General features: G+C 39.0%; 1 protein-coding gene across 1 annotated transcript in view; it reads right to left on the reverse strand.

Moving 5' to 3' along the window:
- GMDS (GDP-mannose 4,6-dehydratase) overlaps positions 1-22,562 on the reverse strand; it is a 427,214-nt gene that overhangs the window by 204,007 nt on the left and 200,645 nt on the right. Inside the window, exon 7 of the mRNA XM_032991929.2 lies at positions 22,155-22,282. Within this exon, the coding sequence (XP_032847820.2) occupies positions 22,155-22,282 (128 nt within the window). The remainder of the gene's footprint in view (positions 1-22,154; positions 22,283-22,562) is intronic.

A 22,562-nucleotide genomic window follows, 5' to 3' on the forward strand; every position in this document is an offset into this window, starting at 1 on the left:
GCAGCTTGCAATTACCACTGCTGAAGTTACTCAATGTTTTCATGCTGTGAATTGCAAATTTCCCTCCCCTGAGTAAATTCCAGTTAAAAGAAATGGAATTCATAATAACTTGAGTGAAATGCAAATTTGTCCAAAACTGGAACCACCATACGTAGGACCCTTGGTGCATGCCACCACCATGTGTGCCATGGCCCAAAGAACAGTGCAGAAATGTTCCGTCTGGCCTGCCTCTCTGGTTTTGGAAAGGGCTATACTACTTTCCAAGACACAATAGTAGACCCAGTAGATTTTATCCAGCAAGGAACCCCTGTGTATTGGATCTGGCTGAGATGAAGGTCTGGTGGCTTATTGACTGAGCTGACTGCCAGGTCTTCTGTGCCAACAGTAAATTGGTATTTAACTGAAGCTACTTTCATCAGTTTTTATCAGTTGTATATATAAAAAAATCACTACACAACAAGCATATAGGCAGTGAACTTCCACAGCACTGCAAACCAGACAGAAAAAAACTGCTGAACAGTCCTGAAAGGGGACTGGTGAAAGGGGAGTCTCCTGACATCAGAGACCTCTGAGCAGCATTACTGTCCTCCCCAGCTTCTGGAAGAGGCACAGTGCCTGGAGGGAGGGCAGGAGGGAGAAGCAGGCCTTACTTGATACCCCGTACCACCTAGCTAGCTACTGGAATGAGTCCAAGGGCCCCAATCAACTTGAGAGTGGTGCAGTTTGCAGCCAGCCTGAAAGTACTGCTCCAAACAGAAAGATGCTGTTGCCTCTTCCTTACGACACAACTGAGCAAATTCTGGGCACAGCCAAGGATCCTGACTGCATATTGAACACTAACTATTCATAATAATAACTTACATGATGAAAAATTACATTAACTATTACAAACAGAATATGAACTCAGGCTAGATTCAGTATAAAACTTTACACCTGGGCTTTGACATTGCTTGTCAAAAAAATGGATTCTTTTGTTTTGTTTTGTTTTTTTTTTTTTTTTCTTTTCTGTTTCCAATGTTAGGTTAAAAACACAAGAAAACACTCTCTGGTAATGGAAATACCAAGAGACCCCTAATTATAATGACACAAACAGGCAGCACCGTGTAAAATTTCTGAAACACATTTAAAAAGCCAAGTTACTAAATCTAAACAAAGTTAACAGATCTACTTGTATATTTTTCTAATCCCTACATGTTTCATTATTTCACCCATGATAATTTTCATCACTTATTCTCTGTTCTGAAAAGGATTTTTATTTTTTTTATAAAACACATTACAATCAAATGAAATGCACTGACATGTTCCTCTTTTTCCATCTGAGTTACCTTCTTTAAGCTGTTGCAAAATTTCTTTTTGTAAAAACATTATTACAAGGAAGGGACTCCTCACCACCCACTCAGCTCCCAGAAGCCAAGAGAACAAACTCAAAGATATTGTTTTTCTAATTTTACACTGATACTCTTTGGCCCTAAAAAAATGTTCCAGGTCTAGTGTGCATTTTAAAGGGATTTATAAAGAATTAGCTCAAGCAATGCCAAGAGCTAACTTCAAGCTTACATTAATTTTTTAGAACATGGCATATAGGACAAATAATTCACTTAATACTTTTTTCCTCTCCTCCCAACTTTCATATTTAAAATGCTCTGTCTTTTCTTTAGGTCAGAAGCATTCAAGTGATGCAGAATAACCACATTTCTACAGCTTTTAACACATATCATCCATACTACAGAGTTATGATGTTAGAAATATGAACAATCAACCAAAAGACCTCAGTCAACTTGTTTTGAAGCAGGAACATGTTTTGTTGGGTTTTGATTTTTTTTTGTTTGTTTGGGGTTTTTTTTTTGTTTGTTTTTTCCCTCTAGCTAATGATGAATTATTATATTAAAAATATAAACTCCAACTTCAAAGAAAAGCGAGGTTGTTATAAAATACAGGCATTCAGAATTAAGTTTGAAAAGATTTGACCTTTTGCACACAAAAACTAACACCTACATGAATGAAGTACTGTAGTAAGTGATGATATATGATGGATCATTTAAAATGTGTGTATGGAACCATGCACATTTTTTAAGGCAGGGGCAGATGGTGGTTACAGCACATCCAACATTTTCCAATTACTCTGTTTTTTCAAAATATATTCAGCCCATAAAAATATTAGCAGAATCCTTCTATTTTCCTAGGAGTATTACTTCTCAAATATAAAAACTTTAAAATATATTTAAGTTCAAAAAATATCTTCAGACAATCCCCTTCTACCTCTCTTCCACAGTTTAATGGGTTGCAAAGGAAGACAAAATTATGAGGTGCTAGACCCAGAGTTTTATCTTAACATGTTAACTAGAAATTTATCACGCCTTCTTAAATAAGAGATAGGAACTAAATACAAAGAGCTGATCCAGCCTGATCTGCTTTGAAGACAGGGCTGGTCAGATGCAGGGTTTTGTTTTTTTGCCAAACTCCAACAAAAAGGTAAGTAATTTGAGACTGAAGATAATATGAAATCTTCTACCTGCACAAAGAGATTAAAAGCAAAATGGGGAAAACAAACACAACACTATTAGCACTTTTATATAATGAAATTAATATTTCCTCCAATCTTTATCCAGTTAGATAAAAATCTAGGATGAGATTTCAACAAAACGTATATTGGGCTGACAATGCAGCACAAACATTTTCAAAACAAAAAAATCAAATAAGAAACATGTTGGAGTTGGACCCCAGTGTGAAGGGGAAACAAAAGTTCACAAACATAGCTCCCTTCCAAGTTAGGCTGTAAACCAGGAACACATGGAGAGAAGAAAAGGCTGTTTGTATTGTTCCAGGAAACTAGACCAAGGATTATTCCATAATCACATTAAGCAAATACAGTATAATATCTTGCATAGTGAAAAGTTCAAAGATATCATAGGCTGATTGACTGAGCCCAATACACTGAAGTCCATTAATTCCTTAATTACTACAGTTACAAGTGTTTTACACCTGTATTGTTGTGCTCTATATCAAGGAAATAAGGAAATAGTATTCTGAGACATTTTCACTTTAAGTACAGCTTTTTTATACGTTGATTTTCCATTTAAGGTGCCACTGTGCCTGTGTTGAGGATGCTCATGAGTTGCTGAGTTGCATATAATAAAGTTCTGAAGTAAAGATAAAAAATAGTCTTTAAAAAATTACTGAATTGAAAGAGTTGAGACTCATATTGTTGTTTCAAGATGAATATAACATTATACCAAGCAATTTCCACACTGTAAGCATTACTTATGCCTTCCAAAAATCCCACTATTACTGTCCTTACTGATAAGAAAATTCAGGCAATGCCTTTCTGTGGTTTTTCAAGTCAACAGGAACTGCTGGGCACAATGTTATCGAGACCCTGAAGAGAGACTGAGGAGAATTTGTTTCTGTCTTCAGCACTGCAAAATACTTCCTCGGTGACTATAACAGAAGACCGAAGTCAATAATGCATCTGCCAAGAAGTTTGGCCTGTTTATACCCAGAACAAGTTTCGCTACTGTATCTTTACACAGACCTAACTGCCTCTAGCCTGTGGGGAAGAGGGAAAAAAGTACTGCACTACTGTAATTATGCTGATTTAAGTGAGGCAGATCTCTCGAGTAGCTGCAGCTTGACCTAAAGCTCCAGTTGCTTTCAGAGTCCCTCCATGAAGACAAACCTGTTGCACAGTACACACAACTTCCTTGTCTGCCCGTCTCACAGACATACACTGTCCAGGCTAATAAGCTTTCTATCATCCAAAAAGGATACCGAAAAAGGTCTACCTGTAGGTTAATGGTTCTGCATCCACCTTACTCTGGAGAGCTATGTAGCCATCATAAATTAGCATACTACTATTGTTTTGAATGGGATCCACTGACTTGCATCAGCTGAATAACCAGTTCTCTAAGGAAGAAAGGAAAGATTTGTTTCCCAGAGTGCTATGGACAAATCACCCAGCATCCCTGACAGGCAGGACACACTCCTTGTGCTGTTCATCTGGGCCCAGCTTTAAGAGGTTCAAGATTCAGTGCTATTTACCACATTAGAAAGCTGTTGTCTTATCTTCAGTACCACTCGTCTCTCTATTTCATAATTGCAGCACCAAAAAGAACATCACTGGCTGGCTCCCAAAGGGGTCTCAGCCTTTCCAGCAGGAAGGACGGTGACTGGGATGAGAGGGCCCCCTTCACAGAGAGGGTGAAGATGGGGGAAAAGGGGGATGGGGTCTTAGAAAATGGACAGGGATGGTAGGGACCACCCAGGAGATAAAGAAAACATGGGTTGAGGGGAAAGCTGGGGAAGGTCCTGAGCGTGTACAGTAGCTAATTGTCAAATTTTAACCACTTAGCCTTTTAAATCTTTTTTTTTTTTTTTTCCCTTTCCTTTACATACACACACAGAGAGCACAGGCATAGTTCACGTTCAGAAGTAACAGCTTGCAAAGGCATTTAAAAACTAAAGCAGATTTTTAAATTTAGCACAGCCTTCTCAGTGTTTTCTAATCCTGGCTCAAAGGCTGAACTTTGTTAAAATTTGTTACAAACAAAAATGTTAAGAAGTTCCCAGACTTTGATGGGCTTTTCTAAATTTAAACCGATGGTGAAATTTTTATAGGAAATTACAGACTGAAAATGATATAGCCATAAGGAAAGACCACAGTGGAGCTTCTTGTATGTGCTTCTCTCTTGTAAAGCTTTGCAGTACTGGTGTCACAACATCTAGATCTCTGTTCAAGCAGTAAGTTTCTCTCCCCTACTGCTCTCTGGTCCAGGCTTTCCCCTGTAAAGCCATGCATTCTCAAACATGACTCTACAGCAGCCCCAGAAAGGAGAGGGGAGCTGGACTGATGGGGCCAGGCCAACCACCTGAAAGCCACCTATTGTTCCTGAAAGCCACCTATTGTTCCGAGAGGCAAGCGGCCCTGCAAGGCACACTGACTCCCTGTCTCCAGAGGGAATGCTTGCACAGGGCTTCTCTTCACCACCCAATATTCTGGGGCACAGAAACACTGTAAGTTGGTGTTAATTGGGTCAACTCCCTACTTTAATTAAAATGAAACTCCAGACTCTTCCTGTTCTACCTCCAGTTACATTTAATTTTGTTTGGCTAAAAGAAATGTACTCTGGTGGTGGTTCCTTCCCTTCACTGCACAAGTGCTCCACAAGAAGTCTCCTCCCTTCTTGCACTGAAGGCACACTGTCAGGGCTCACTCTACCCATGGGTCCAGGGACTCCATTTTAATCAAGGCCCAGACACCCAAATCAGCTCTGACACAGCCTGAGCTGTGCTGTGGGCATACTTTGGCCCCATCCTGTCCCCTGATGTCCTGGCTCACTCACTGGTGTCTTCTGAATGGTCCCCAGGCCCTTCCGTTGCTCATGACCAGACCCCCTGGATGAACTCTGGACCTGACTCAGCAATTCACCTTAGATGGAGATGTTGATGTGATCTTGTTACCCGCACCCAGCTCTGCTCATCCATCTCAGACACTGCAGGACTGTGCCCTGGTTGGTGAAGACACTGCCCATGCTAGGGTCATCATCAGCACACAGCCTGTCCCCCTCACGGTGCAGCCCCGCTCCTGCTGCTCCCAGACACTAACAACCACTGCAACATGACAGGGACCTTCTCCTAAGCGCTCCCTGGCATCAGAGAAGCTGCCAGTTAAGAGTCCTGGTGTGTTTACTCTTTTAACACCTGTAACTAGTGGCAATAAAAGCAGCAATAGCAGTGACAACCATGAATGGTCTGCCATCTAAAACAGGTATGGTGAACACATCAAAAACACGAAGGAACATTCATCTAGGAGCATGGAAGAGACCAGGACTAAAAAGGAACTGCTATTGGAAGAAGTAGGGTGTGAGGAGGACAGCATGGGTGAAATCTGATGAAGAAAATGGAGAGCACCTCAAAATCAAGACTGTACAGAAAACACAAAGGGGCTGCACCAAAAGACTTGAGATATGAGCAAGGAGCTTGAAGGTGGCTAGAATAATACTGGGGGCTCCTTAGAGGCAGGACCATGCATGAGGCAACCTAACATAAGCTGTCCTTTGGTGAGCTATGGAAGAGTGTGTACACAACCAGCATTGCAAGTTTCTCTGAGGCACAATGACTCTGCAGAGGAAAGGTGTCAGTATCACTGGGCTTCCCCTCACTGCACAGGAGGAGGAACTGCTGAAGAGCAAAACCTGTTACTCGCTAGCCATCTGACATATGTGTTACAGCCACGGCCCATCACGGTTCTGCTTTGCCAAGGGGGCACAAATGTGCATCTACCATGTGCAACAAGGACAAGCCACCGAGGCAGCAGGACTGTGAAACCTGCCACTGAACTTCCCTTAAACCCCAGCTTTCATCAGACCTTCTTGGGGCCTTAACAAAGAACTATTATACTCTTGGCTCACATTTTGCAGAAATAAGACCTTAATCTACCCCTCTTGTCCAGCTCCTTATCTCCCCCCTTTTCTGCTTGCTTTGCAAGGTGGCACTCTTATTCTGGGCAGAGTAGAGACTAGAAAGGATGTCACATCCCTAAGAAGATATGTAAGTAAATAAATGCACAAGTCTATATATATATATATTCATAGGAATATCCCATGCCTAGGAATATCCAGAGCATCACAACTGATTGCTATGTAAGTAGTGACTCACTACACATCTGTCACTACACCAGAGTGAAGAGCATAGAGCAGCCTTGTACTGCTCGGTGGATCTCTCCTGCCTTCCCAGAACTATTCGTCCAGCAGTAGGAAATTTTAACACTGCAGCTCATTAGAGCATGTATGCGTACTCATTAATTACATGCAACAAATTCAAAGAAACTGAAACCAATTATTACAATACATGTTGGATTCATCTTATTCAGGCAAATTATTTAATGTCAACATAAACAATATATTTTTTTTTCCCCAAGAAATTGTATTTCTATGCCTGCAAAAGAGAGTAAGTGTAGCCATATAGCATGTCCTACAATGGTGTTGCATCACTTCTTCAGTGCCCACCACTTTTCTTAAATGGGTCATTCTATGTACACTGTTCAATCACTGTATCTCTGGAACCGGAATTTTACAAAGGCCATAACGCAAGCAGCATGAAATTTAAGTAAATTTTACATATATATATTCAAATACACTGAGTTTAGGTACATGCACATTTCCATATCTATCCCTATCAGAGCCTCAGGAATCTTCAGCTAAATTATTTTAGTCAAGGTGACTTTCAGGAATTTAATGTAAAACAGGCACCAAGCAAACTCAGTCACTGGGCATGCCACATATATATTTTTTTTGACCATAAAAAGTGCAAAAGTTCATTCAGTGTGTTAGTTTTATCCCACTACTGATTAATGTTGAACATTTTAACAATTATGTTTTCTGCCGCTGTTAGAAATTCACACATGTATGCTTTGTATTTTTTCAGAGGTGCTTTAGCATAGAGCTCATCTTGTTTTCCGCCAACACAGATGCTATAAAATCACGCGTGATTCAGTTTACTTATTTCTTCCTCTCCCCTCCCTTCTTCCCTTTTCCTCAGCCTTATCCTCCTCCATGTTCTTGGGTGGGCAGATTCATGGGGAGACTTGGTTTTTAGTATAGCCACCACCAGGCAGTTTTCTACTCTCCTGAAGCACATCTGGGCTTTATATCAGGCCTTTAATTAATCCTCAGTGAAAGCCAAGCTATGACATTTTGACTGGGCAGGCTCCAGTTTTGGACAGGTCTTGATTTATTGCGACTGAGTCTCAACCTACTTTGATTTATTTCAGCTTTGGGAAGGAGGGCAAGCACTAAACAGAAAAAGCACTGTTGGATGCAGAACATGTGATGCACGTAAAGGACCTCCAGAGTACTGTGGCCCAAATGACAAACAGCTCAGACAATTTGCAATAAAAATAAAATTAAAAAAGCCCAAGTGATGAAAAGATTTTGGTGAAAGAAATCACTTAAAGCAACAACAACCACCACTACCAAGAAAAGCAACAACAAATAAAAGGCTTAGTGAACTAGGATCAAACTATTTCGCAGAAAGTGCCAACGAAGGAAGCCCGTGCCTTATCTCTAAGTAAACAATAAATCCCTGGTCACTCATTAGTGTTAATCATCCCTCTCATCTGCATTGAGCTAAATACAGAGAGGCAGGACTGATGCTTTCCTGATGAGTTGCTTTCAAAGAAAAGGATGTTCAGCTATTGTCTGCCAATTGGCCTTGGGTGGATGTCCTTCTGCAGGTCTCCCTCTCTAACCATGCCATGCCATGGGAGGCAATGTGCCAAGTCTTCTGGACAGTGAGAACAAAGGCAACCAGAGCCAAACTGTTCATCTAAATAAAGCAACAAACATCACAATAATAGGAGTCACTGAATAACAAATCCAATCTGCTCAAGGTATGAAGCTTTATTGTTTCTATGAGCAGGCTTACTCTCTTACTTAGGCCCTTTTCTTGTTCTGTTTTAATTAAAATTCTGTTGGACAGATGACTTGGCAAATTTATTCAGAATACTACTGTAGCTACCTGCAATTAATTCCTGTTGTGTACATGCAACGAACTCAACAGTCCACCTGTGCTCTTTGCTTTACCAAGCAGGTGAGCAGTAGGATTCAAATGACCATCTAGCTTAAGATGACTTGGGTCTTCTGGTAATTCAGAAGTAACTACATGGGTGTTCTCAGTCTAGTCTGTATCACATCGACTAGTTTTATCATCTGTAAATAAAGATGCATTTATTTTAGCAGTGGTAGGCTAGTAGGCCTATTTGTGCTGGTAGGCTACGGAAGGAACCTGTGTTTGTTGTCTTGTCCCCTGACTGGGTGAGCAGGCTGAGCTGGCTCTCTGTGCCCAATACAAAATTATTAATTCTGCAGAAATGCAGAATATTCTTATGCCACTAAATGGGATCCTACAGAGCCAGTCCCTTTTAGTTTCAGGAGTAGAAGTCTAATTAGTTTAAGGACAATTCTGAATTCAACTGTTCTACTGAACATATCCTTCCCTCATCTCTCCTCACTCGGCAAGTAAACAAATCGTCATCTAATGTAAAAGTTTGCTATTGTCTATGCAAGTTTTTGTTTTGTGCCCTACTCAGGTTGGAGAATTTCAGGCTCCTTTCACAGGCAGAATCAAGCACAGTGGCAGCTGGCGGTTCACTGTGGCCCAAGAGCAAGTGGTGAGAACACAACATTCCCATATCAACTAGGGTCTTAATCCACATCTTGTATTGCCCCCACATTCCCCCAAATGAGGATGCGGTATATCACCATAAGCTGTGCTGCTCCTGAGTATAAATTTGCTTTTCTCTACCAGGCAGTGTTCCTTCTAGCTGCTGCAGAGGTGGTTCTGGGTAGGATTCCAGGTGCTAGCTTTCATCCTGAGCCTGAACACCACCATTTTATTCCTGTTTACAGGCAGCTTTATTTTCTAGCTTTTATCTGCCTTCATTAAATATAAATGTCTGTGTAACTTTTTTCCTTCCAAGAAAGTGTAGTAACAGTGTAAGCTCCAGCAGTACTTTCTAATACCAACAGAGCCAGAATTTGCAGTGACAAGTTAGTAGGCTGTTTCAGTGAAAGAGACTTTATATGAACCAGCACCCCAGTGAAACACCGTATCTAGGCAAAAAGGATCACTTTAAAATACTACTAATAAAACGATCAGCTTAGGAGTCAACTGTTTTACAAGCAACTCCAGAACATAAACAACTATTCAGGACATTGTTAAGATAGTATTTTCAGAATTTGGATTTTTTTTTTTTGTAACTTGAAATATTTATGACACGTTGTATTTAGATGATCGGATTGCTACAAAATGCTATCATCAGCACATAATTTCATTACACAATCTGTTTACAAACTTCATATGAATAAATTAAAACCAAAGGAACTGAGGCTTGTTCTTCTTTACTGCATAGTGTATTTTAAAGGTAAATGTCAAATTTGCATGATTCTGCCATTATTTAACAGTATTTTCTGTAACCACTCCAAAATGGATATGTTAACAATGATGATTAATTTACTTTCACTTTGGGTGGACTTTTTACTCAAACTTGTTCTTTTGCCAGCTACACTTTTACACACATGCCTGTTGGCATTACACTGCCGTTCTTTAGATGTGACCTTATGAAAATCAGCAACAAAAAAGCCTTCTTTGAGGAAAGACTAATTTACTTAATTACAAGGAGTAAGTAGTTGTGCACTAATTTCATCATTCTGTCGTACTTGAGGCTGAAAACTGGCACAGAGTGGGCCAGGTGAAAACTCTTTATTACACTTCCTGTTTATATTGGTAACGCGTTAAATGGAATTTTAATGTCTCATGAGGTCAATTTTAGAGCCAAAATGTGTCTGTCCCTATCACAGGTGTACCGAGTAACTCTGTGTAGGCACAGAGCCTCTTTCTCTTCTGCCGGCCTCTGCCTCCCTGTGCATAAATGTAAGACGCAATGGATGAAGTCAAGTCCCACTGAAGTCAATAATTGTATTATTAGAACAAGATTTTACTCCAAATAAATTCCTGCAGTTGGTTTGCAGCATGCTTGGATTTCAGGCTTGCCAGGAGGGCAGGGAGGGAATGCATAGCCCTACGAGTCCTCCTGGGGCTTGCGCACTTCACGCATGTGCTCTCACCCTTTATTGCTATCTGGATCAAATAGATTATTTTCTAAAATGTTTTCTTAGCCCCCACATTTGTAAAACTCCAATAAAATGCTGTACATTATATGAAATGTTACATCAAGTGTGCTCTGACTGTAAGAACTTGCACAAAACTGCAACCAGTCCTAGTTGTAATTGTTACTCACCTGCTCTTGAATTACTGTAAAAAGAAAAAAAAAGAGATCCTCATAGAGATGAGGCACCAGCTAGTAGAGTGCCTGGAAAAGTTCCTTTGAAAGCAAGCTCCTTCGTGCTCCACTTTGGCATTCCTGGACAGCAGAGCACATCCAGGCCCTGCTCCATGGCAGGCTCCTCCTTGCAAACCAGTATCATTTCTGCTACCAGTACTACTGAATCAGAAAGCCACATTCCAGTGGTGCGTGCCACGGTTATGGCACAGGAGTCAATGGAAAAGGTTTACAAGGTATTATGGTTTGAAAGAAAACATCAAATAAACATATACATGGAACATGCACAAATAGGACCAGTGGTGATTCTCCGGCTGTGGCCTGAACACAGTACTTAAAATACAACCCCCTCTGGGCACGGAGGGTTGAGAGCAAGGCTGCCGGCAGCCAGGAGATGATGGTGGTAAGAGGCACAGTGCCCAGCAGCAGCCAAGCACCTCCTGCACTTTCCCTTGTTGGGAGACAGACCTACCATGTGTCAGTCTGCCACGTAACCTACAGATCATCCTATCTTGACACCTTTCCAATAACCCAAGATCCACTTGTAATCTGGGAGATGAACAGTTTTAAACCGGCAGTATTTTTAATATATCTACTTGGCTATCAGTAATAATACTGGCAATAAAATGAATAGGGTATACTTAAAATATTTTTCCCTTGTCAATTATTTCCCCTTTAAAATGAATATGATATATTAAAAACCTGATGCTTGTTGAATTTAAAACACCTCAGAGGAAGAGAAAAACTCCCACCAGATATGGAAAAGTAGGGTTTGTCTGGAAATAAATGTAGCATAATAAATTAATGGTGATGGGGAAAATATGCCTGTATTGCATAAGGAAAAAATACTGCATTACTAACACAAAGCATTACTTTTTCTTGTAAAGTAATGCACAGTGCAGCAAGACTGCATGATTTGTACCAACTTTTCATTATGTCAAAAGCAACATGTGTGCCTGGTGTTATAGCATTAGCGTTGCCATTATAAACTGTTAGTGTGTAGAGTAACATCTCACTTGGTAGAAGTTAAGGCAGAAGTAGGAGTTAATGCTCTGCTAATGCAATTTAGTGCTTCTTAAAGAAATCTGTAAAGTGCACTCGGAAGAAAGAAAACCTCTTTTGATATTAAAAAAAAAAAAGAAATCAAACCCATAAGCAGATCAAGAAATAACAACACACAACTGGCACTAGAAATATCAGCTTCTAAAAAGTACAAAGCTTGTTATTAAGAGCAAAGTTCTAGAGTAAGCATATTTTCATAATGGTGTCTGTTCTTTTAATAGAACAACACAAATGTAAGTAACATAGGCACAACAAGAAGTTGGCTCAACACCCAACACTCCTGTGGACACAGCAGTTCAGGCAACAGCTCACAGCAGAGGCTCCTAGATGGAGGTCATGGTTCTTTGAGGTTTCAAATGGTTGAGTTTGCCCTGCTTTTCTCATGCTATTGAACAAGAGAGATAAGTCTAGGCAAAATGTGTCTCAACTGCATTCAACTCTACAAATAACCCCTAATAATTTGTCCTTGCAGACAGGCAACATTTCATATGAAGAGCTAGGGATCCCCAAATTTTGCTTCCTCAAATCCAATACCAGAGATCCTTTAATCCCATTTCACAATGGAAAATGTAGAAAGCAGATACGCGGTCTTACTTAAGAAACACCACCAAAATCCTTATTTCACTAGAAGCAATGCAACGGCCACCAAGGTTGCCAGCAGCAGCAGTTGCCTTGTGCCTCAGCAGGATGTGCGGGCAAGGACAGCTCCTGGGCTCCCCTGCACCAGTCAGCCTCGACCTGCACAAAGGAGGAAGCACTGGGATGGTTTGAGGGAACTGTCAGCTGTTTTGCACAGCCCTCATGTAAGCTGCAGCCACAGAAAGATGTCAGGGATCCGCTGTTTACTTCATTCTCTTCCATGGCTGCAGGCAAATCCACCCCAGACACTGCTGAGCTGACTGGGTACAGGGAATAAGAAAATGCCAATGTCGCTCACCTACCTTGCAAACGTAACACGCCTCATACTCCTGAGGAAACTAAGAAATGCTCTTGTTGCAGAAATCACATGGATTTTGAGAGGAAGAGAGAGAGGAGTCAAGCCCATGACAGCAATAAGCTTTCTTCACATACTTAACCTGGTAACCAAGTCAACTGTCCCTAGGGGAAGCTCAATGTCAGCCAAAGAAGGCCAACTGGAAAGTTCAGCTGCTCTATCTTTGGACCATTAATGTTGGTTGTTAGGTCAAGGCTTCATCCAAAAACACCTACAGCTAAAATTCAAGTATTTCTGCTAAAACTAAAAGTGGCATATTAAGTGCACCCTGTGGGTTTGGGGAATGTTTCCCACTCAAACAAACAAAAAAATCAAATTTTTTTTCAATACCCAGATCAGGAAAGAACAGTCACTCTGCTGATAACCAGTCTTTTTAATAATGCACAGAATATTAACAGCTAGAGTACAATAAAAGTGAGCCCTGACACTTTAATTTATCCTCTGAAATATTTCTTCTTTCAGTGGAATGGCCTGGAATTGTTGGAGGGCTAAAATCTTTGGTTCTGGGAATGCACTGCCCATGATGTTTTACTGGCTTCATTTCAAATGAAAACAATTACTGTATAGTGAGGATGTTACCACACAGACATAACAGCACCATTAACTATTTTTTTACTTCCAGCGAAATTGAACCATTATGGGGTTTTAAAAATGTCCTCATTAAATTTTAATGATTTGTTTTAAGGGATTTTTTCCCCTTATTAAAATTAAAACCAACTATGCTATACAGCTTTCTCAGAATGTGGTGCATTACTCTAGGATTCAAATAAATCTGTAAATCATAGATTAGTTAATAAAGAGAAACTATCTGGTTTATTACAGGTGGGGCTGGTAGCAGTACCTGTTATTAATGTTGCCTAATATTTACCAATAAAAGAGACTGCTTCCTGTTCTTTAAAATGTTGCCAAACACCATCTGACTGAATAAAACAATTTTCTGACTTCAAAGTTAGACACACCTTGTTGTTGTTTTTTTTTCTTTCTTTCCTTCCCCCACCACGCATGATAAGGAAAAGAGCAAAAAAAGGAAGCAAAAATGTCAGTTGAAGTGATTCAGCTGGTTAAAGAACACATTTCATTTGTATTAGCTTGCCCATAAATGTCAATTATTTTTTTCCATGAACTCAGGGTTCCCTTGCTGTACTTGTTGTCCAAGTACAGTACTTCCCTATACTTGTTGTACAGTAAGTATTTGAAATTTATCATGCAGAGGACTAGATAATGCTTATGAGAACAGTTCCATCAAATTTGCTCTGAACTTGCTCAATTCATAAACTTTATGTGGACTAAAATGGAAAAAAAAATGACTTAAAAAAATCATGGTTTACATACACTCAAGAGGGATTTGTGAGACCTTTGCTGTTAAATTTGGTGAAGATTTGCTTTATGGTGAACACGCTCCATCCCGTGACGGGGCAGTGGTTCCCCTCCAGGCGCAGCTGCAGCCTCGAGCAGGCTGCCTGGTATACTTGCTCCCTGGCCCGGGCAATCCCATCTCCCTCATGAGATTCATCTCTTTCCCACAGTCTCACCTGCAGTTGCCCCAAGTTAAAACCACCACAAGACTAGCTGGAAGGTGGATCAGACCTTTTTGAAAAAGCCTGGTTTGTCTTCACCTTGGTGTTGTATTGCCACCTGCTAATGAGTAAACACTGTCCTGCAGCATGCACTGTTGTGGACTGCGGCGATGGTATACATACTGCATTATACAGTCTCCCTGATGGCATCCATATATTTTCTTACAATCCTATCACAAGTTTAAGTATAGCTCCTAAACATGGGCCCTGTCATAATTTGAATTGTTTTTCCACACATTGCCAAACAGAGCAGAAAACTAAAATCGTAGCAACACAGCATGCATTTAAAATTACTTCTTAAAAGTACCTTAATTTGGTATTCTACAAGAACATCATGCTGCAAAGGCAGAATTTGCCAGGAGGACTCTTGCAGTTGTGTTATATGAAGAGATACCAGGTTCAAACTACAATGGCATAATAGGTCAGTCTCAGAAATATGACAACAATACATAATTTATCAATCTGGAAACCTTATACTTGAAAGAAGCCTTAGTCTAACCTTTCCATCACTCCAATTGAATTGTAAGACCACCGCTGTAACAAGACCACTTAGAAAACCACCGGGGTGGCCTTGATAATAATACACATATCATTGTTGAGGCACAGGAAACTAAACCAGATGGTTTTGCTGAGGAAAGCACTTTTTTGGCTTTGTAAACCCTAAAAACACTAATAGGTCAAACACAAAAGTGGTGAAAAAGAAAGCTAAAGGAAAATTTATGTAAATAAGAAAAAATCTTTTTACAATTATATTCCCCTCATATAAAAAATGGCTGCAAGAAAATAAAAAGGGGGAAATGGTGCTGTAGTTCTGAAATAGATCAGGATAGTTTCCTGAAAGGAAAAGGTCTAACAGCAACACTTACAGTAGGCACTGCTGCTGGAAATCAATACCATATGATGTGCATTAGACAGAACACCTACATATTGTAATTAAAACCCTTTTCTTTCCTCATTTTTGTTTTTTAAATATGGAGACTACTTACTTTCTTGATTAATCTCTTATTAGTAACCATATCAAATTTAAAGAGAAAATAGCACATACATGCACCTCTTAAAATACATGAAATTTAAACTAATTTCCACAAAATCATCCATACAGAAACATACATACAAACATTCACATATATAGAAGAGGTGTCTGTGTGTGTGTACAAACACATATGTATAAAACATGTTTGAATTTTCTCACTTATGCTGTAGTTATTTAGAATCACATTATTCAACTTTCAAGTATTCATTCATTATTCAGCATTTCAAAAACTATGAAGAACTTGTGTTTGTTTTGTTTTTCTTTAATGCAGACATCATCTACATGAGTACAATTAAGATGATTGTGTGTTACTCTGTTGGGAATTGCAACTATTTATAATAGTCAAGAAGTCTAATTTACATGCGCTGAAATAAATGTATTATAAGCTCTTTTACTGTGCAGCCTTATTTACCAAAATGTAAGATTTTATTTGATATTAAAAAGGAAAAGTTTTAATATCACAGTTATTCTAAAACATGTACTCTCTTCATAAGGGAAGGTTTGCCCATATTTTCAAAATCTGAAAGATGTTTGAGAATTATAGCTATATTTTGCTGGCATTAAATCACACTCTAGCTGAAAGAAAACATCATTATTTAAATATCAACTTTTTATCTGTTTGCATGGGACAATAGAGAAGAAATGTATACCAAGGAGAGCTTTACTATACGTTTATTGTTTGTGACAGTTCATTTTGGTACTGCTCACAAATGGCCTTGAAGAAAATGCACAAATTCTTCAGTCTGACTCCCAAGTTCTTAACTAAAACCAGAGAGTTAAAAGAATGGTTTCTGAAGCCAGAAGTCAAGTAGGACCACAGGCACCCTACTGAGCCCAGGGAGCCTGATGGACCCTACCTGAACAGCAATAAAGAGAGAGTAATAACAATGGGGTCTTATGGGATCCTATTTTGATTCTGCATGAAAGACGTGCCAGGGATATGCCTGTTTCATTGCCAGTGACACCATCTACCACCTAATATAAAGATCTGAACTCTTCTGTAGGGTTGGAACATTTCAGTTGAGGTGCAACATGTGCAAATAATTTACTAAAACAATGGCATCATGAATTGACTCTACCAATCCATTTATTTATGTCTTTTCCCTATAGACTCAACCAGAGGAAAGACAATCTTCTTTGCTTCTTCTTGGACCTGCTGTTGCAGCACTCTCATTGTGGTATGAAGAGGTGGCCCTATTGTAAATGCAAGTGCCTCTGGGTCGGTGCTGGATGCACTTCGCAAAACGATTTGGTATCTTTCAATTGAGACCAGTTATCTGTGCCATGGCCACTTAAATTGGTTGTATTGTATCCTGAGAACTGGATCATTATTTGCATGAATGATTGAACATACTACCACGGTCAAATGTGACTTCCTGTATCCTGGACACATCATACCTCCACTTTTCCGAAGTATTTACATGAGGAAATCAAAGAACATGCTGCCATTGGTAAGTGCATACTTCCTTTGGGAAGATGTTGCTTTCTCCAAAAGTATTTTTGTATGAGGCTTAGTTCTACATCTTATAAAAAGGACAGCATATCTTTCAACTATTACAAAGAAACTAAGGTGGAATAGTCATTGTCTCTGTTACACATGCTTCTAAAAAAGGTATTGCTTCAGCAAGGACCTGTCAAGAGTTTTTATCAACGTTCAGTAGTTGTTCCAGAGGAGCACAGTCTATTAAACTTTTCTCCTAAAGGTTGATGCAAGGCCTGCTGCTCTCACAATTACTTCACCTAGATGGCAGCAATAAGATAATCAGTTCAGTGGATCATCACATCAATCAGAGCAGATTGGATACAATCTTATGATCAATTTGGCTTAATAGAGCCATTAATTATACCAGCTCAAGCAAGCTGATGGAAAGAAAATGTTCTCATTTGGAAATACATAAAATACACTCAAGTACCTGGATGGCTCAAAAATATTTACCTTCATACTCAAAGTCCAGCACTGTGGGTTTAAAACTATTTTTTAAACTTTATTAGAAGTGATTAAATTTGAGCATAAAAACTAAGCAGTAGGAAGGGAAAAACATTTTTCACTTCAGTCCATAACAAAAGGGTAATCCTCATTGAAAAACATGACTTTAAATTCATGAGCCAATCTCATAACTATATGAGGTATTGATAGTTACACACACAGGTATAACTGACTTTTCTTTTATAACAACAATCCTCAACAAAGCAAGACTCTCATAAGCAAGTATTCTGCTGGGCTGATGAAAGGATGTGTCAGAAAAAACTTCAAGTCCTATCAGACTAAGGTAAAATGTATCTCAAATAATAACACATCCTTAACCCTCCAAGAAAACAACAAAACAGAACTAGAAATGCCTTGGCCAACAGTCTCACTGACTGAATCCTTTTCTTATGCACAAGAGTAAAGTCAAACTTTAAATAATTCTGTCTGGAAAAATTTTTATATTTAAACATACTCATAAACATACAAGAAGGGATTTCCCACAACAGGAGTGGTAGTGGCTGTCTCCAAGTGTCATGGATAAAAGACCAGGTAATGCTGACTAGAAGTTTAAATGCAGAAGGCATCACTGTAGATTAGATTTTACTACCTCAATTTCAACATGTGCAAAATGGTTTAAGACAATAAAAATGACTGCGCATTTTCTTGTTCATTTTAATCACAGAGTAAAGTATGAGTCAGCACCAATATCAATTAAAAAATAAAAAAGACGGGAAGTCTCTCTTTAAACAGTTTCTTAATGTGGTGGGTTGGACGTTACAATAACTTAGTATATTACTTATTTATAAACGGTTCTTTTTGCCTTTTTTTTTTGTTTCTTTGTTTTTTTTTTTTTTTCCATTGTTTAAATATAAATTAATGGAAACTGATTGCCATACTTTTAGAATATCAAATGGTCCCTGATTTCACCATGAATTTAGGTACATGCTTAATCTTAAGTATTTGACTAGACCTGTAATTAACTGAATCGGAGCCAGTTATGACCCAATTATGAGTCCTTTGTAATTATTGCTTGAAATACTGCTGAATTTCTATTGAAGGTAAATGAAAATATTTCTGATCTGTATTAATACTTAAAGACTACTAAAATAGTTACCTTTGACTTTTTTTTTTTTTACTTTTGTAAGATATATATTGATAGGCTTTTCCACAGCATTCATCAGTGCGATATTTCTGCTCTCTGCACAACACTGAGATGTGGGCAGTGCAACTGCAGAAGGCAACCTGAGCATCACCAGGTGATAAAGATGAAACTGAAGGAAAGGAAGAAAAAGCCTCAGCTGTTGAACTCTAATACAAACTTGCTCTTTTCCCAGAACCACTTTCCAACATGACTATGTTCTATTTGTTGGCTTTCCCTTCACATCTTTACAAATAAATGTGTCTATTAGATCCCCAAGAACAGCACTTTAAGGTTTCAGTTGCAGGTATACCTTCATGACTCAATTGACAGTATTTAGCATGTAGGAAATTAAGAAAACAACCAACTAGTGGTGGACTGATGGACATTTTTTAATGGTCCAAGTTAAATGTTTCTGCAAATCTACAGTTATTTGAAATAAGACTCTTGGGTGAGTGTCTGAGGAAATTTGTATGATGCCTTGTGTTTTATAAATAGCATAGAAATGAGTCAGAACATTAAGGCTTGCTAATGTACTAGTATTTGAGAATGCCTAGCAGATGGTTTACTAGAAGTTTCTGCAACAAATATAAGGTGTAAGTTACCCTCATGAAACAAAATAGCACACAGAAGATTCATATGTCAATAACACTGATATATTTTTTCTTCTTCCAACTAGGTGGCATTGATCGTCATCTCTAATACTATCCCGTAAGACTTGTGAATCATATTAGAGTAAAAATGGAGAAAGGGAGGAGTAAGAGGCAACAGCAACTTCTGTAAAAACATTAGGAGTTAATAATACAATTTTAGTATAAAACTAATAATCCCCCCTCTCCAAAACCAATATTTTTTTTGATGCCTACATATTTCTATTTTGTTCTCTTCAAACACTGGGAACTTTTATTTCTACTGAGTTAGACTTCCCAGTTTTCATTCACCAGCACAGTGCTGCTGTACCTGATTTTCAGTTCCTGCAGGTGGCAGTTCAAGTCCCAGCTCAAAAACCTTGCCATTATATTGCAATTATTCTCCCCTGATATGAACCTATGTTTAAACATCAAACTTCTGAAGCACCTGCTACTAAAGTTGACCTCAAGCCACAGCTAGCACTTAGCACGCTGGCAGCCCATCCCTTGGTGGCACCTACATGAAAGCACGTGCTTCCATGCTTTACTGTATACAGAAGCATTTGCCCAAAATCACAGTGGCGGTTGGACAAATGCAAGTGATCAAAGCTCGAGAGTCCTGACTTCTGCTTATGCTTTGTAACCACCAGACGTTCCCCACTCCAATACATACAGGATGCAATCTCTCCACGAAGTCAATGGGAGTTTGGTCATCATCTTTCATGAGATCAGGAATTGACCCATAATGTTTTATAAAACAACAAAAAGGAATGTATTTATGGTTTTATTATTATCCCTAATAAGGAAATAAGGAGAAAAAAACATAGTACATGGTCTAGTCTATACGCACATGTGTTACTTGTATTAATATTGATGGGATTTAAAAGTACATATGGAGAGGATAAGATATATCCCTATGTGTTCAGCCATATGCTTAAGGAAGCTCCCCAAATGCTTGTAAATACGATCATGCTTTCTAACATACTATGTATTTATTTGAACAACGTTAAATCTCTAAGCCCTACTTTCCAGTCCATTAAAGCCTCAAATAATTGTTTATTTCCAGTTTAAAGTTACTCTCTTTTTTAGCCATTAGAAGGCTGCCTGTAACCACATTTCCACAACATTCAGGGAATTAGAGAATTAGTAATAACTCTCCCATTATCCGAAGAGGTACCTCTCCAGGAAGAGAAATACTCAAGATGAACTATATTTTAGTGCGGAATTCTTTCCAGAAGATTTTGGGACAGGCCCAAAATGTGTAGCTGAAAGGTCTGGAATGCTACTTACACAACAAACATGTGTTCGTGCTGTAGACCTCGGACAACTACATTCCTTCTGGAGGCCAAAGCCCTTGAAAGCTAGTCATTCTTCTGGATAGACTTGTTCTCATTTCCTTTTTGTTTTTAAAGGTTTGAACACAGGACAAGGGTCTGACCCACGAGGCACAAGGGGGTTATTCTGGATTTCCCTTATGGAAGAAGACATCAGAATTCATCCCACGATTTATGATCTGGTGCAAGTTGTCTTGGAATGAGAAGATAGCTGAAGCATCCAATGACTGTTAGCAAATTATGCTCATGTTCAAGCAACGGATCATTTATTTAGCTTATCTTTTACTTCCTTTCAGTTGAGACTTGGTAACTGACTTTATAAATGCTCTTGACTATGGTTTTATCTGTTAAAAAGATGATTGGGAGAGTTTACTGGATTAACTGCTTCAACTAATGTAGTAGCCACAAATACAAAGCAATAGTCATGAAAGCATAGTCATGAAATTCATGGTGCCATTACCACCTTACATACAAATGCAGTGCAGAATCAAAAGCCAAATTTATTTATAGTTGGCTGCCAAAACTCACCTTCTTCACTTACTTGATGTAATCCCTTCAATACAAAAGGGATATGGCTGTTTACTTTTTTTAGTATCATCCAGAACATAAGTTTATATTGTGGTATTACAATTTGGTGTGGTTTTGCTGTTTCTTTTAAACTGTAAATAAGATTTGAGAGCTCAGCTTTTATTTAACCTTTAAAATCTGTATTTATGATAAAAATCCCAAATCAGACTTCTTCCTACTGAAATACTCCTTACTTTGTAATATAGAAAAACAAAACGAGCAGTCGTCATCGTTTTAAACTACATCAGTGAATGATGAAGCCAAATCCGGTTTCCCAGCAAGGAATTATTAAAAGACAGAAATAGTCCAATGACCACAGGAAATCTTTAAGCACCAAAATGTGGACAAAAGTCTCCTGGGGAAAAGACAATATTTCCTACATGGTCATTCATGTCTCCTTGTAATACAATACAGGGGTATTGTTTGTTTGTCTGCTTAAGTAGATGCATAGAATAAAATTAGAAACAAATCCTGACTACAAAAATATTTCAAACACTAGTTGCAGACACATGGGTTGCAATACCCACCATCATAACTATGTTGTGATGCTTCTTTCTAATACATAATCAGACAGAGCTTTTATTATTAATCTATACATCAGTCTTGCCTCATTGTAATAAAGGCCTCCAACCTCCAGCAGGATCTTTGAATTCAGATCATATTGCATCTTGCTGCAGTCTTAATATTGGTCACAAAATACGTCAAAGCAGTAGGAGAAATAGTCTAAAATAGATCCACTTTATAGTCACCCCCCCACACCTCCACCCCTGTCCAGAATTTACTCAAGGAATATAAACCCAAAGATTTATTTTTCTGTTCAGGTCACGACTGGGGAAGACTGCTGTGTTACTAAATTCCCTAGCCTGAAATCCAGAGCAAGAGAGAGTTAATAGGCCTCAATAGGCAAAACCATCTCGAAATATCCCTCCATGGAGCATGACCTGAAGTTACAGCAATAAGCATTATCCCCACCACGAAGACGATTCAGAAAAAGGCACGTGGCCCACAGCTTACCTCAACGTAGTCCCTGGCGTGACCCCAGTCTCTCTTAGCATCCAGATTGCCCAGGCTGAAACAATCCAGCTGTCCAAGGTGAATCTTTGCTACTGATCGGCTAATTTTTCGAGTAACAAAGTTAGCTCCTGGAATAGAAATAAAAGGTAGTATCAGCACAGTCACAGCGGCAGATAACTGGCCGCAAGAAACACCTTGCCTACGTCAGCACGTGGTACTTTCGGTCTTCATCCACTCCCCTCACAGCACCTAGACATCTTTTATCATTTGAGGAGGCTAAGAAGCTTCCAGTGCAAGTGTCACATTAGCTGCACTTTCACAGCAAACATCTTTCTTTGTGGAACTTCTTAAGCATTCCTAATTTGCTGCCTCAGTATTCAGTCCAGGCATAAAGCCAAAGAAAATAAT

This window comes from Tyto alba, unplaced genomic scaffold (assembly GCF_018691265.1).
Source record: "Tyto alba isolate M040663 unplaced genomic scaffold, T.alba_DEE_v4.0 Super-Scaffold_48, whole genome shotgun sequence".
NCBI classification, from domain to species: domain Eukaryota; kingdom Metazoa; phylum Chordata; class Aves; order Strigiformes; family Tytonidae; genus Tyto; species Tyto alba.